The following is a 13,613-nucleotide window of genomic DNA, read 5'->3' as shown; positions in this document are numbered from 1 at the left end:
TTAGCTGCTGCACGTCTCGTTCGAGAGTGGTAATGAGGTCCGAGTGATCATTAGCGGCAGTATCCAGGTTCTCGACCCGGTCCTCCAAAGACTTGGTGCGGCTGCTGACGCGGTCAACGGCGGATCTCAGCTCGTCCCTCAGTTGGCTTATTTCACGTCGTAATTCTTTAGACTGCATCTCGGCGTTGTCATCAATTTTCTTCAGCAGGTCCTCTCTGAGAGATTGAATGGCCTGTAGAATGGCGGTCTCATCGCCTCGTGCTGCGCTAGCGGCTAGGGGCCCTGCCCCAGCACCTTTAGCCGGGCTAGCACTATTAGCTTTCGGATCTGGCGCAGCAGACGCCTTTTTGCGAGAGGAAGACGACATAGTTCAAATGAAACTGTTGGGCGGAGGCAAAGAAGAACAGCTTAGATTAAAGTTACTTGAATATAGTGTAGAGGGTAGTTGTCTAATATAAATATTCTGATTCTGGCGAGGAGCTCGAGAAATGCGACCTCACATGGCTCCGCTCAGACCGGAAGTCGAGTCTGGTGGTTTTAGTCTCGCATTTTGAGGATAATAACCACAGCAATATGTAATCAATTATTTAGAAATACAAGGAAATGTATTTATTTCAGGCTGCAAAATCATGTGTAGTTCCATAAAGAAGGGAACAGTTATAACATGGTGTTTTTTTATTCATATTGAAAATCGTAAAATGTTGAAAAAAGTCAGAATTCTGAGAAAAATGTAAAAACTCTGAGAAAAAAAGAATTCTGAGAAAAAAGTATAAAAAAGGTCAGAATTATGAGAAAAAAATCAAAATTCAGAAAAATAGGTCAAAACTATGCAAAAAAAGTAATAATGTTTGTTTGTATTTAGGAGCTTCGGGCGGAGGCTGCGCTGCAGGAGGGGAACCTCTCCTGGCTGAAGGCCCGGATGGCCGCTCTGACGGAGGTTTCTGCAGACGGAGACGCTCAGAGGAACGGAGACGCTCTGAACAAACTCTGCTCGGACTTTAAGGCTCTGCTGGCGTCTCTGCTGGAGGTGAGACTCTCAGTTATTAAAGTCACTCACATCTTATAGTCTCTGGGAGTCTCTCCTGCACAGCTGCTTCCTGTCCGTCCTCTTCATAATCATATTTAATTTTGTCTTAATGTACATTATTTAATTTCATATTCTGTTCTTGTACATATCATCTTCTTGCACTACTTTTTATTTTGTATTGTTGTATTTTATGATTGCATTGTTGGAGGAGCTCAGGTCAGAAGACTGTAGCTCTGTGTATAGGATGATAAAACCTCTGACTCTAAACGTCCCCTCTGTGTCCCCTCTCTGTCCCCTCTGTGTCCCCTCTGTGTCCCCTCTGTGTCCCCTCTCTGTCCCCTCTGTGTCCCCTCTGTGTCCCCTCTCTGTCCCCTCTCTGTCCCCTCTGTGTCCCCTCTCTGTCCCCTCTCTGTCCCCTCTGTGTCCCCTCTGTGTCCCCTCTCTGTCCCCTCTGTGTCCCCTCTGTGTCCCCTCTCTGTCCCCTCTCTGTCCCCTCTGTCCCCCCTCTCTGTCCCCTCTGTGTCCCCTCTCTGTCCCCTCTGTGTCCCCTCTGTGTCCCCTCTGTGTCCCCTCTCTGTCCCCTCTCTGTCCCCTCTCTGTCCCCTCTGTGTCCCCTCTGTGTCCCCTCTCTGTCCCCTCTGTGTCCCCTCTCTGTCCCCTCTGTGTCCCCTCTCTGTCCCCTCTCTGTCCCCTCTGTGTCCCCTCTGTGTCCCCTCTCTGTCCCCTCTGTGTCCCCTCTGTGTCCCCTCTCTGTCCCCTCTCTGTCCCCTCTGTCCCCCCTCTCTGTCCCCTCTGTGTCCCCTCTCTGTCCCTCTGTGTCCCCTCTGTGTCCCCTCTGTGTCCCCTCTCTGTCCCCTCTCTGTCCCCTCTCTGTCCCCTCTGTGTCCCCTCTGTGTCCCCTCTCTGTCCCCTCTGTGTCCCCTCTCTGTCCCCTCTGTGTCCCCTCTCTGTCCCCTCTCTGTCCCCTCTCTGTCCCCTCTCTGTCCCCTCTCTGTCCCCTCTGTGTCCCCTCTCTGTCCCCTCTCTGTCCCCTCTCTGTCCCCTCTCTGTCCCCTCTCTGTCCCCTCTGTGTCCCCTCTCTGTCCCCTCTGTGTCCCCTCTCTGTCCCCTCTCTGTCCCCTATGTATCCCCTCTCTGTCCCCTCTCTGTCCCCTCTCTGTCCCCTCTGTGTCCCCTCTCTGTCCCCTCTGTGTCCCCTCTCTGTCCCCTCTGTGTCCCCTCTCTGTCCCCTCTCTGTCCCCTCTCTGTCCCCTCTCTGTCCCCTCTGTGTCCCCTCTCTGTCCCCTCTGTGTCCCCTCTCTGTCCCCTATGTGTCCCCTCTCTGTCCCCTCTCTGTCCCCTCTGTGTCCCCTCTCTGTCCTCTCTGTCCCCCTGCAGGCGGAGAAGATGTTGCTGGCGCTGGGAGACTGTGCTCAATTCAGAGAGGAGGTCCAGACCCTGCTAGAGGACCTGGTTCTGGGTCAGAGAGAAGCTCAGAGCGAGGTCTCCAGGATCCTCGACTGCCCGTCTGTGAGGGAGGCCCAGCAGCAGCTGCTCAGCCACCAGGTGCTCAGAAACACCTTCTATTACAAACTGATGGCTCTTTATTCAGCAGTTCCATATTTAAGAGGGTGTGGCCTAGCTTTGGTAAATGACACGGATGCAAAAAGGAGCACTTTTGTGTAATTTCTTTATGTTATATTTGAGAAAAACAAGTGATGAAGACTCAGTAAAAGTTGTTTGTCTTGAAAATGCAAACAAAATTAACATTTAATTTGCAAAACAAGTTGAGAAAATGATCCTGTAATTATGAAAAAAAGAGAAAATTACAAAATGGTTACAAATGATGAAAAACTAAACATTCTGAAAAATCTCAAAATATTTACTTGTGATTTCATAAAATGAATAAAATTGAACTTGCGATTTAAAAACAACAATTATATTATATAATGTATTATAATTTGAGGACGTATCACATTAAAAGGTTAATGTAAATATTTATCTCAGTGCATTAACAGTGTGAATGTGTCCCCTGCAGCAGCTGCTGAAGCGCCTCAGGATGAAGAGGAAGGAGGTGCAGCAGCTGATCCTCAGAGGACAGACCCTACAGGGGGAGGAGGGCGTGGGGGGGGCGCTGCAGACAGACCTGCACCTCCTGGAGACCACCGTCAGCAAGATGGAGCAGAACACTGACTCCCAGGAGCAGAGTCTGGAGGTGAGACAGGTTACTGTAGAGAAAGAGAGTCTGGAGGTGAGACAAGTTCATACAGAGAGAGAGTCTGGAGGTGAGACAAGTTCATACAGAGAGAGAGTCTGGAGGTGAGACAGGTTACTGTAGAGAGAGAGAGTCTGGAGGTGAGACAGGTTCATACAGAGAGAGAGAGTCTGGTGGTGAGACAGGTTACTGAAGAGAGAGAGAGTCTGGAGGTGAGACAGGTTCATACTGAGAGAGAGAGAGAGTCTGGAGGTGAGACAGGTTACTGTAGAGAGAGAGAGACTGGAGGTGAGACATGTTACTGTAGAGAGAGAGAGACTGGAGGTGAGACAGGTTCATACAGAGAGAGAGACTGGAGGTGAGACAGGTTCATACAGAGAGAGAGAGACTGGAGGTGAGACAGGTTACTGTAGAGAGAGAGAGACTGGAGTTGAGACAGGTTCATACTGAGAGAGCGAGAGAGACTGGAGGTGAGACAGGTTACTGTAGAGAGAGAGAGACTGGAGTTGAGACAGGTTCATACTGAGAGAGAGAGAGAGACTGGAGGTGAGACAGGTTACTGTAGAGAGAGAGAGACTGGAGGTGAGACAGGTTACTGTAGAGAGAGAGAGACTGGAGGTGAGACAGGTTCATACTGAGAGAGAGAGAGAGACTGGAGGTGAGACAGGTTACTGTAGAGAGAGAGAGTCTGGAGGTGAGACAGGTTACTGTAGAGAGAGAGAGACTGGAGGTGAGACAGTTTACTGTAGAGAGAGAGAGACTGGAGGTGAGACAGGTTCATACTGAGAGAGAGAGAGAGTCTGGAGGTGAGACAGGTTCATACTGAGAGAGAGAGTCTGGAGGTGAGACAGGTTACTGTAGAGAGAGAGAGACTGGAGTTGAGACAGGTTCATACTGAGAGAGAGAGAGAGACTGGAGGTGAGACAGGTTACTGTAGAGAGAGAGAGACTGGAGGTGAGACAGGTTACTGTAGAGAAAGAGAGACTGGAGGTGAGACAGGTTACTGTAGAGAGAGAGAGACTGGAGGTGAGACAGGTTCATACTGAGAGAGAGAGAGAGACTGGAGGTGAGACAGGTTACTGTAGAGAAAGAGAGACTGGAGGTGAGACAGGTTACTGTAGAGAGAGAGAGTCTGGAGGTGAGACAGGTTCATACTGAGAGAGAGAGAGAGACTGGAGGTGAGACAGGTTACTGTAGCGAAAGAGAGACTGGAGGTGAGACGGGTTACTGTAGAGAGAGAGACTGGAGGTGAGACAGGTTCATACTGAGAGAGAGAGAGAGACTGGAGGTGAGACAGGTTACTGTAGAGAGAGAGAGACTGGAGGTGAGACAGGTTACTGTAGAGAAAGAGAGTCTGGAGGTGAGACAGGTTACTGTAGAGAGAGAGAGTCTGGAGGTGAGACAGGTTACTGTAGAGAAAGAGAGTCTGGAGGTGAGACAGGTTACTGTAGAGAGAGAGAGACTGGAGGTGAGACAGGTTACTGTAGAGAAAGAGAGTCTGGAGGTGAGACAGGTTACTGTAGAGAAAGAGAGTCTGGAGGTGAGACAGGTTACTGTAGAGAAAGAGAGTCTGGAGGTGAGACAGGTTACTGTAGAGAAAGAGAGTCTGGAGGTGAGACAGGTTACTGTAGAGAAAGAGAGTCTGGAGGTGAGACAGGTTACTGTAGAGAAAGAGAGTCTGGAGGTGAGACAGGTTACTGTAGAGAAAGAGAGTCTGGAGGTGAGACAGGTTACTGTAGAGAAAGAGAGTCTGGAGGTGAGACAGGTTACTGTAGAGAAAGAGAGTCTGGAGGTGAGACAGGTTACTGTAGAGAGAGAGAGACTGGAGGTGAGACAGGTTACTGTAGAGAAAGAGAGTCTGGAGGTGAGACAGGTTACTGTAGAGAGAGAGAGACTGGAGGTGAGACAGGTTACTGTAGAGAGAGAGAGACTGGAGGTGAGACAGGTTACTGTAGAGAGAGAGAGTCTGGAGTTGAGACAGGTTACTGTAGAGAGAGAGAGACTGGAGGTGAGACAGGTTACTGTAGAGAGAGAGAGACTGGAGGTGAGACAGGTTACTGTAGAGAGAGAGAGTCTGGAGGTGAGACAGGTTACTGTAGAGAGAGAGAGTCTGGAGGTGAGACAGGTTACTGTAGAGAGAGAGAGACTGGAGGTGAGACAGGTTACTGTACTCAGGTGTTGTTTCCCTGGTTAAAGACCATAAAGACACTTGTCTCCTCTCAGGTGTCCCTTGCAGCCTGGCAGGAGTTCACCAGCCAGCAGGGGGCGGTGCAGGACTTCCTGCTGAGAGCTCGATCCTCATTGGACCGGGACCAGACCTTCAGCAGTCCAGAGAGCCTGTCTGCAGAACTGGACCAGGCTCAGGTGAGTCTCTGGGGTTAGGGGACAGGAAGTGAGTCTCTGGGGTTAGGGGACAGGAAGTGAGTCTCTGGGGTTAGGGGACAGGAAGTGAGTCTCTGGTCCTGCAGGTGTGTCTACCTGTTGATCCTCCTATTGGACAGCTACGTACGGCAACCCAGAGGTGGAAGTATTGGAGTACAAATACTTTGTCACTGTACTTAAGTACATGTTTCTGGTATCAGTACTTTACTCCACTACTTATTTTTCTGACCACTTTTTACTTTGACTTCTTACATTTTGAACCCAAATACCTGTACTTTCTACTTCTTACATGTTGAACACAAATACCTGTACTTTCTACTTCTTACATGTTGAACACAAATACCTGTACTTTCTACTTCTTACATTTTGAACACAAATACCTGTACTTTCTACTTCTTACATTTTGAACACAAATACCTGTACTTTCTACTTCTTACATGTTGAACACAAATACCTGTACTTTCTACTTCTTACATGTTGAACACAAATACCTGTACTTTCTACTTCTTACATGTTGAACACAAATACCTGTACTTTCTACTTCTTACATGTTGAACACAAATACCTGTACTTTCTACTTCTTACATTTTGAACACAAATACCTGTACTTTCTACTTCTTACATGTTGAACACAAATACCTGTACTTTCTACTTCTTACATTTTGAACACAAATACCTGTACTTTCTACTTCTTACATGTTGAACACAAATACCTGTACTTTCTACTTCTTACATTTTGAACACAAGTACCTGTACTTTCTACTTCTTACATGTTGAACACAAATACCTGTACTTTCTACTTCTTACATGTTGAACACAAATACCTGTACTTTCTACTTCTTACACTTTGAACACAAATACCTGTACTTTCTACTTCTTACATGTTGAACCCAAATACCTGTACTTTCTACTTCTTACATGTTGAACACAAACACCTGTACTTTCTACTTCTTACATGTTGAACACAAATACCTGTACTTTCTACTTCTCACATTTCCCAAACAGGCTGGTTCCTTTAGTTTGAATGTGTGTTTGGTGGCGTGATCATTATTATTTAGAGTCATTGCGTGCCTATTGATTTGAACACGATCCGTGTATCCATCATTTCCTGGTCTTCTCTAAAGAAGAGGGACCAATGAAAACGTTGTCATGTTGCCGTTGTTCAGCATGGAAACATTCATTAGCTAACAATGACATTATTGTTCTATTAATATAAAGGGAGGTCAGGTACTCTTTAAAACAGCTGCTAGTTATGGGTACTTTTTACTGAAGTACATTTCAAAGCCCTCTTTACTTTTACTTGAGTAAAGAAGTTTAGTCAGTACTTCTACTTTCACCAGAGTATTTTTAAACATGAAGTATCTGTACTTCTACTTGAGTAAAGGATGTGTGTACTTTTGTCATCTCTACCACAACCCAAACAGGACATTTGACGTCCGTACTGATCTAATAACAGCTTTCTTCTTGAATCAACTTTTTTTACGAAAAGCATTTTCCCTTTTCCAGGACTCTCAAGAGAAAAAGTTTGGCTAGAATAAAACATTCCTAATGTTAAATAAATGAAAACCATTCACAGTTAAGAGTTAGATATGAATTACGAATGCCATAAATGATTGCATATTTACAGTTTCTTATGTTCTCCACTGTGATAGCAGTGAGAAGTTAAATCCATGTCTCACTTATTCTAAGAATGCACTTAACCCACTGAAAGGATTTCTTCTCAAATAATTGGGAAATGACGTTGTGATAACAATAACTCATCTCTCTCCTTCAGATTAAAGTGGTCAGGGCTTTTTTCTTCTTTGCCGCTGTGTCAAATGTCCCACTTGGGTTGCCGTACGTAGCGGTCCAATATGGAGAAACAACTCGAGCTTGAGCATCAGGGAGAATCAGGTAGACATGCATTAGGGTAACCCTGCTGTGTACCTGTCCACCAGGTGCTCCTGAAGCAGAGTGCAGCTGAGGCCTCTCACATGAACACTCTGCTGAAGAGAGCTAAAGAGATCCAGCTGGGTCCCAACAACAGAGACCTGCTGCTGGAGCAGGCCCGGACCCTCAGTGGGGAGGTGGGCCGCGTGGAGGCCGGACTCAACAAAGAGTAAGAGGGTTTTATACATTATGATTTAATATTCATCATGGTGTCTGTGTGATAGCGGCCCCCTGCTGTGTTCAGTGTGATAGCGCCCCCCTGCTGTGTTCAGTGTGATAGCGGCCCCCTGCTGTGTTCAGTGTGATAGCGGCCCCCTGCTGTGTTCAGCGTGATAACGGCCCCCTGCTGTGTTCAGTGTGATAACGGCCCCCTGCTGTGTTCAGTGTGATAGCGACCCCCTGCTGTGTTCAGTGTGATAACGGCCCCCTGCTGTGTTCAGTGTGATAGCGACCCCCTGCTGTGTTCAGTGTGATAACGGCCCCCTGCTGTGTTCAGTGTGATAGCGGCCCCCTGCTGTGTTCAGTGTGATAACGGACCCCCTGCTGTGTTCAGTGTGATAGCGGCCCCCTGCTGTGTTCAGTGTGAAAGCGCCCCCCTGCTGTGTTCAGTGTGATAGCGGCCCCCGGCTGTGTTCAGTGTGATAACGGCCCCCCTGCTGTGTTCAGTGTGATAACGGCCCCCTGCTGTGTTCAGTGTGATAGCGGCCCCCTGCTGTGTTCAGTGTGATAACGGCCCCCTGCTGTGTTCAGTGTGATAGCGGCCCCCTGCTGTGTTCAGTGTGATAACGGACCCCCTGCTGTGTTCAGTGTGATAGCGGCCCCCTGCTGTGTTCAGTGTGAAAGCGCCCCCCCTGCTGTGTTCAGTGTGATAGCGGCCCCCGGCTGTGTTCAGTGTGATAACGGCCCCCCTGCTGTGTTCAGTGTGATAACGGCCCCCTGCTGTGTTCAGTGTGATAGCGACCCCCTGCTGTGTTCAGTGTGATAACGGCCCCCTGCTGTGTTCAGTGTGATAGCGACCCCCTGCTGTGTTCAGTGTGAAAGCGACCCCCTGCTGTGTTCAGTGTGATAGCGACCCCCTGCTGTGTTCAGTGTGATAGCGACCCCCTGCTGTGTTCAGTGTGATAACGGCCCCCTGCTGATAACGGCCCCCTGCTGTGTTCAGTGTGATAGCGACCCCCTGCTGTGTTCAGTGTGATAACGGCCCCCTGCTGATAACGGCCCCCTGCTGTGTTCAGTGTGATAGCGACCCCCTGCTGTGTTCAGTGTGATAACGTCCCCCTGCTGATAACGGCCCCCTGCTGTGTTCAGTGTGCAGACCCTGCAGCAGATGAAGACCCTCTGGATGAAGTTCTCTCAGGACTTTGAGGCGTTCTCTCTGTGGATCTCTGAGAAGGAGAAGCAGCTGGAGGTCCTGAAGTCCTCCTCGCTGCCTCTGGAGGAGCAGATCAGCACCGTCAAGGTACCGCACAGAGATGATGTTCAAACTGCATCACTCTCACTCAAAGAGCCACTGGTGTTAGCAGGCTGTAGCCGGCCTGAGGGGTAAAGCCTGGGGTCAAGGGTTACACTGGAATGGAAACACCTTTTGATATTCCTAAAGGTCTTTCCATTGTCATATAAAATACAATAAAACTCAGATGCAGTTGAATTATAACAAATAATCAAATAAATAATAATAATAATTGAGAGGTAATCTAAACAAACACAAGTGAAGAAAGAAAAACAATTAAATACAACTAAATAATAAAAGAGAAAAACTGACAATTACAAATTCCAAAAAACGAAAATAAAAGATAACAGCGGGTAAAAATAATAAAATTAGTGGTAAGAAAAACATACATTGTGATTTTATTAAAAAAAAATATATATATATAAATAAAATATAAATAAGTAATTGATATCAAATGTTGGGTTATTGCTCTTTTGGTTGTTTATAAAACTCCAGAAGCGTCTCTCCAGCAGGGGTCCGGGGGGTTGGGGGCCGGGGGTCTACAGCATGTTTCATATCAGCTGTTATTATTATTCACTATATTCTATAAAACAAACACTAAATATAAAACTATGATTATTCTCTACAGGCTGTGTCTGCAGAGCTGCAGGCCCAGAGGGGGGTCTCCTCTCAGCTGGAGGGGGGGTCCCAGGCTCTCTCTCAGTTCGTCTCCTCGGGGGAGGGGTCCCGCATCAAGGCCCGGCTGACCCAGATCGGGCGGTACTGGGAGGAGCTGCAGGAGAGCGTGCAGCAGCAGGAGGAGGCGCTGCAGGAGAGCGCCACCTACCTGCAGAGGTTCACCTGCAGCCTGCAGCAGGTACGCACTCTCACTGGGGCTCCATATTACATTTAGACCTCTGATACAATATGAATAATAATGCATTTCCTATCTTCTCATTGCACCCCCCCCCCCCCCCCCCCCCCCCCCCTCCAGATGGACTCCTCTCTCAGTGATCTGCAGAAACAGCTGCATCTTCCTCTGAAGTCCTGCTCCTCTTCCTCAGAGACCTACAGAGCCCTGCAGGACCACATGGTAAGGGGGACCCCTACTCATGTTATTAAACTGTGTGACTTTGTTTTCTACAGCAGGCGGTGCTCCAGCAGCAGGAGGTGTGTGTGAGGTGTGTGTGACTCTCTCTTGTTGTTTCTCCTGCAGGAGGTGCTCCAGCAGCAGGAGGCTCTGCGGGGGGGTCTCCTCTCCCTCCAGGCGTCCGCTCGGAGGCTCAGGGAGCGTCCGGCTGCAGAGAGGAGCGTCACGGAGCTGAACGTCAGATACGAGGAGAGCCTGCAGGAGGCCAGAGACTCTCAGAGGGACCTGGAGGAGCTGCTGACCCTGTGGAGGAGGTGAGGGTCCTGATGAGGGGCCTGATGAGGGTCTGATGAGGGGCCTGATGAGGGTCCTGATGAGGGTCTGAGGGTCTGATGAGGTCCTAAGGGTCTGATGAGGGTCTGATGAGGGTCTGATGAGGGTCCTGATGAGGGTCTGATGAGGGTCTGATGAGGGTCTGATGAGGTCCTGAGGGTCCTGAGGGTCTGATGAGGGTCCTGAGGGTCTGATGAGGGTCTGATGAGGGTCCTGATGAGGGTCTGATGAGGGTCTGATGAGGGTCCTGATGGGGGTCTGATGAGGGTCTGATGAGGGTCTGATGAGGTCCTGAGGGTCTGATGAGGGTCCTGAGGGTCTGATGAGGGTCCTGAGGGTCTGATGAGGGTCCTGATGAGGGTCTGATGAGGGTCTGATGAGGGTCCTGATGAGGGTCTGATGAGGGTCTGATGAGGTCCTGAGGGTCTGATGAGGGTCTGATGAGGGTCTGATGAGGTCCTGAGGGTCTGATGAGGGTCCTGAGGGTCTGATGAGGTCCTGAGGGTCTGATGAGGGTCCTGAGGGTCTGATGAGGGTCCTGATGAGGGTCCTGATGAGGGTCTGATGAGGGTCTGATGAGGGTCCTGAGGGTCTGATGAGGGTCCCGATGAGGGTCTGATGAGGGTCTGATGAGGGTCCTGGTGAGGTCCTGATGAGGGTCTGATGAGGGTCTGATGAGGGTCTGATGAGGTCCTGAGGGTCTGAGGGTCCTGATGAGGGTCTGATGAGGGTCTGATGAACCTCTCTGTGTCTCCAGGTTTGAGAAGCAGCGCTCTCACCTGACTTCCTGTCTGGAGAGGAGTGAGGCAGCGTCTCACCCTGAGAGCCAGCTGCTGTCAGCGGACAGAGCCAAGCTGCGCGCTGAGATACAGGATCTGCAGGTACACAGCATTAACACATCTGAAACACAGACTGCCCTCAATAACCTGCACACACATTAAAATGCATAATCACCACTTATGCCAACAAGAGCCAATAGAAACAGATGTATGTGTGAGGAAAAGCATGAAGCATAAAGCAGTGAGTTTTGCAGGGGTTGCTTTGAGCTCCAGTTTGATTTATTTCCCTGCAGAAGATATCCTGAAAGCTGCAGTTTTGTTCTTATACGCCAGGGGTGTCAAACTCAAGGCCCGGGGGCCAAATCCGGCCCGCGACTTCATTTTATGTGGCCCCACAAGAGCTTGCAAAGAATATAATATGTTTATTATATGGTTACATGCTACTTTACAGAAGCACATTGCCCATAAACGACATGTCCCACAATGCATCTCAAATTTGACTTTTTCTCAGAATTTGACTTTTTTTGTCCAAATATGCCTTTTTTCTTAGAATTAGCCTTTTTCTCATAAATAGATTTTTTTTTCAAAATGTCCCTTCTCTTTTTCAAAATGTCACAATCAATGTTTTTCCAGAATGTGGCTTTTCTTTTAAAATCATATTGTGACATTCTTACTGAAGAGACTTGCAATTATTTGCTCTAGACTTCTGCTTTCAGACGTAGTTAATTATGAAGTTATATTAATTAATGATATAGTCTTAAAGTTACAACCGGCCCTTTGAGTGCAACCATAATGCTGATGTGGCCCGTGATGAAATTGAGTTTGACACCCCTGTTATACGCTTTTGTTTTCTAAAGTAAAGTGTAATTCAGTGCATTGTGACTGAGGTCTGTTTTTTTTATTATGAGTTAACGTGTGTGTGTTTTCTTGCACTGTGGGCTGCAGATTGAAGTCATGATTATTAGAGTATACTGTGTTCCTCTCAGGGTGTGCACGAGGAGCTGCTCTCCCTGCAGACGCCTCTCTCTGAGCTGCAGACGCTGGGTCAGTCTCTGAGTGTGTCTGCGTCAGAGGAGAGAGAGCAGCAGCTGCAGGGCGAGATACAGAGTCTGCAGAGGAGGCTGCAGGAGCAGAGGGAGAACCTGCCTCAGAGGTAAACTCCTGCAAGCACACTCAGATCCTCCCATGTTTCCCTTTTAGAAGTGCATAGAGTGCATCACAAGAGCACTGGAGATGATTGCAAGTCTCTGTTTACTGGTCTCTCTCACTAACCAATAAAGAAATTACAATTAGTTCAGAATGCTGCGGCCAGGATTTAAACTAACACAACAGAGACCACATTTAGCCTGTGCAGTAAAATCACTGTTCATGTTTTATGGTTTTATGGTTTTATAGTTTTATGGTTTTATGGTTTTATGGTTTTATAGTTTTATGGTTTTATAGTTTTATAGTTTTATAGTTTTATGGTTTTATAGTTTTATAGTTTTATAGTTTTATAGTTTTATTGTTTTATGGTTTTATGGTTTTATAGTTTTATTGTTTTATGGTTCAGTGATTTCACTCTTTCTGTTTGTTTATACCTTGTTTGTAATGATGTTCCTCATGTGTTATTGTCATGTTCTGTCACACTCTGTAAAGCTCTTTGGGCTGCGTCCAGCATCAAAGGTGCTATATAAATAAAGTGTATTGTTATTATTCCTCCTCCCCCCCCCTCCTCCTCCTCCCCCCCTCCTCCTCCTCCTCAGAGTGTCTGCTCTCCAGACACACCTCTCTCTGCTGGATCAGTTCGACCAGGATCTGCTCCTCTTCTCCTCCAGGAGCGAGACGCTGCTGTGCAAACTGCACTCTGCTCCTGCTGTCAACATCAGAGACCTGCAGCCCACACACACACACTGCAAGGTACACACACACACACACACACACACACACACACACACACACACACACACACACACACACACACACACACACACACACACACACACACACACACACACACACACACACACACACACACACACACACACACACACACACACACACTTCAATATATAACTTTTTTAAATGATAAGCATCTTCTGCTGATTTTTATAGCGCTCTCCCTAGAGCTCAGAGACTCTAAACTCCCCTCTCTCCCCTCAGGAGAGCCATGCGGCGCTGCAGCAGCAGAGCGGGGAGATGCGGCGACTGCAGGAGCAGCTGGAGCATCTGTGTCTGCGCTGTGAGGGTGGGGGAGAGGGCGGGGAGGCGCAGCTCCTCCGCAGCCGAGCCGCGGGGGGTCTGCAGCCGCAGCTGGATGCTCTGCAGACGGCCGAGCTGCAGACAGAGAGCCTGCAGCGGCTGCACAGCTTCCTGCAGAAACACAGCCAGGCAGGGGGGGTCCTGAGGGGCCTGAGGGAGACTCTGGAGGGGCGGGGGGTCCTGAGGGAGACCCTGGAGGGTGGGGGGGT

At 48.4% G+C, this 13,613-nt stretch overlaps 1 protein-coding gene across 1 annotated transcript; it reads left to right on the top strand.

Moving 5' to 3' along the window:
- Window positions 1–698: 698 nt before the first annotated feature.
- Window positions 699–13,602, top strand: LOC117495032 (nesprin-1-like; the record flags this gene model as incomplete). The annotated part of the gene is made up of 15 exons (XM_034146095.1): window positions 699–710; window positions 863–1,027; window positions 2,405–2,572; window positions 3,045–3,257; window positions 5,059–5,085; window positions 5,445–5,585; window positions 7,541–7,701; window positions 8,841–8,991; window positions 9,611–9,838; window positions 9,956–10,054; window positions 10,178–10,365; window positions 11,142–11,265; window positions 12,150–12,316; window positions 12,909–13,062; window positions 13,306–13,602. Coding segments are annotated over exons 1-15 (2,295 nt in total), but the record flags the coding sequence as incomplete, so codon positions are not given.
- Window positions 13,603–13,613: the final 11 nt, after the last annotated feature.

The sequence above is a fragment of the Trematomus bernacchii genome, unplaced genomic scaffold (genome assembly GCF_902827165.1).
Source record: "Trematomus bernacchii unplaced genomic scaffold, fTreBer1.1, whole genome shotgun sequence".
NCBI classification, from domain to species: Eukaryota; Metazoa; Chordata; class Actinopteri; order Perciformes; family Nototheniidae; genus Trematomus; species Trematomus bernacchii.
Note: the sequence above shows the minus strand (reverse complement) of the source record. Positions and strands in the feature narration are given on the sequence as shown.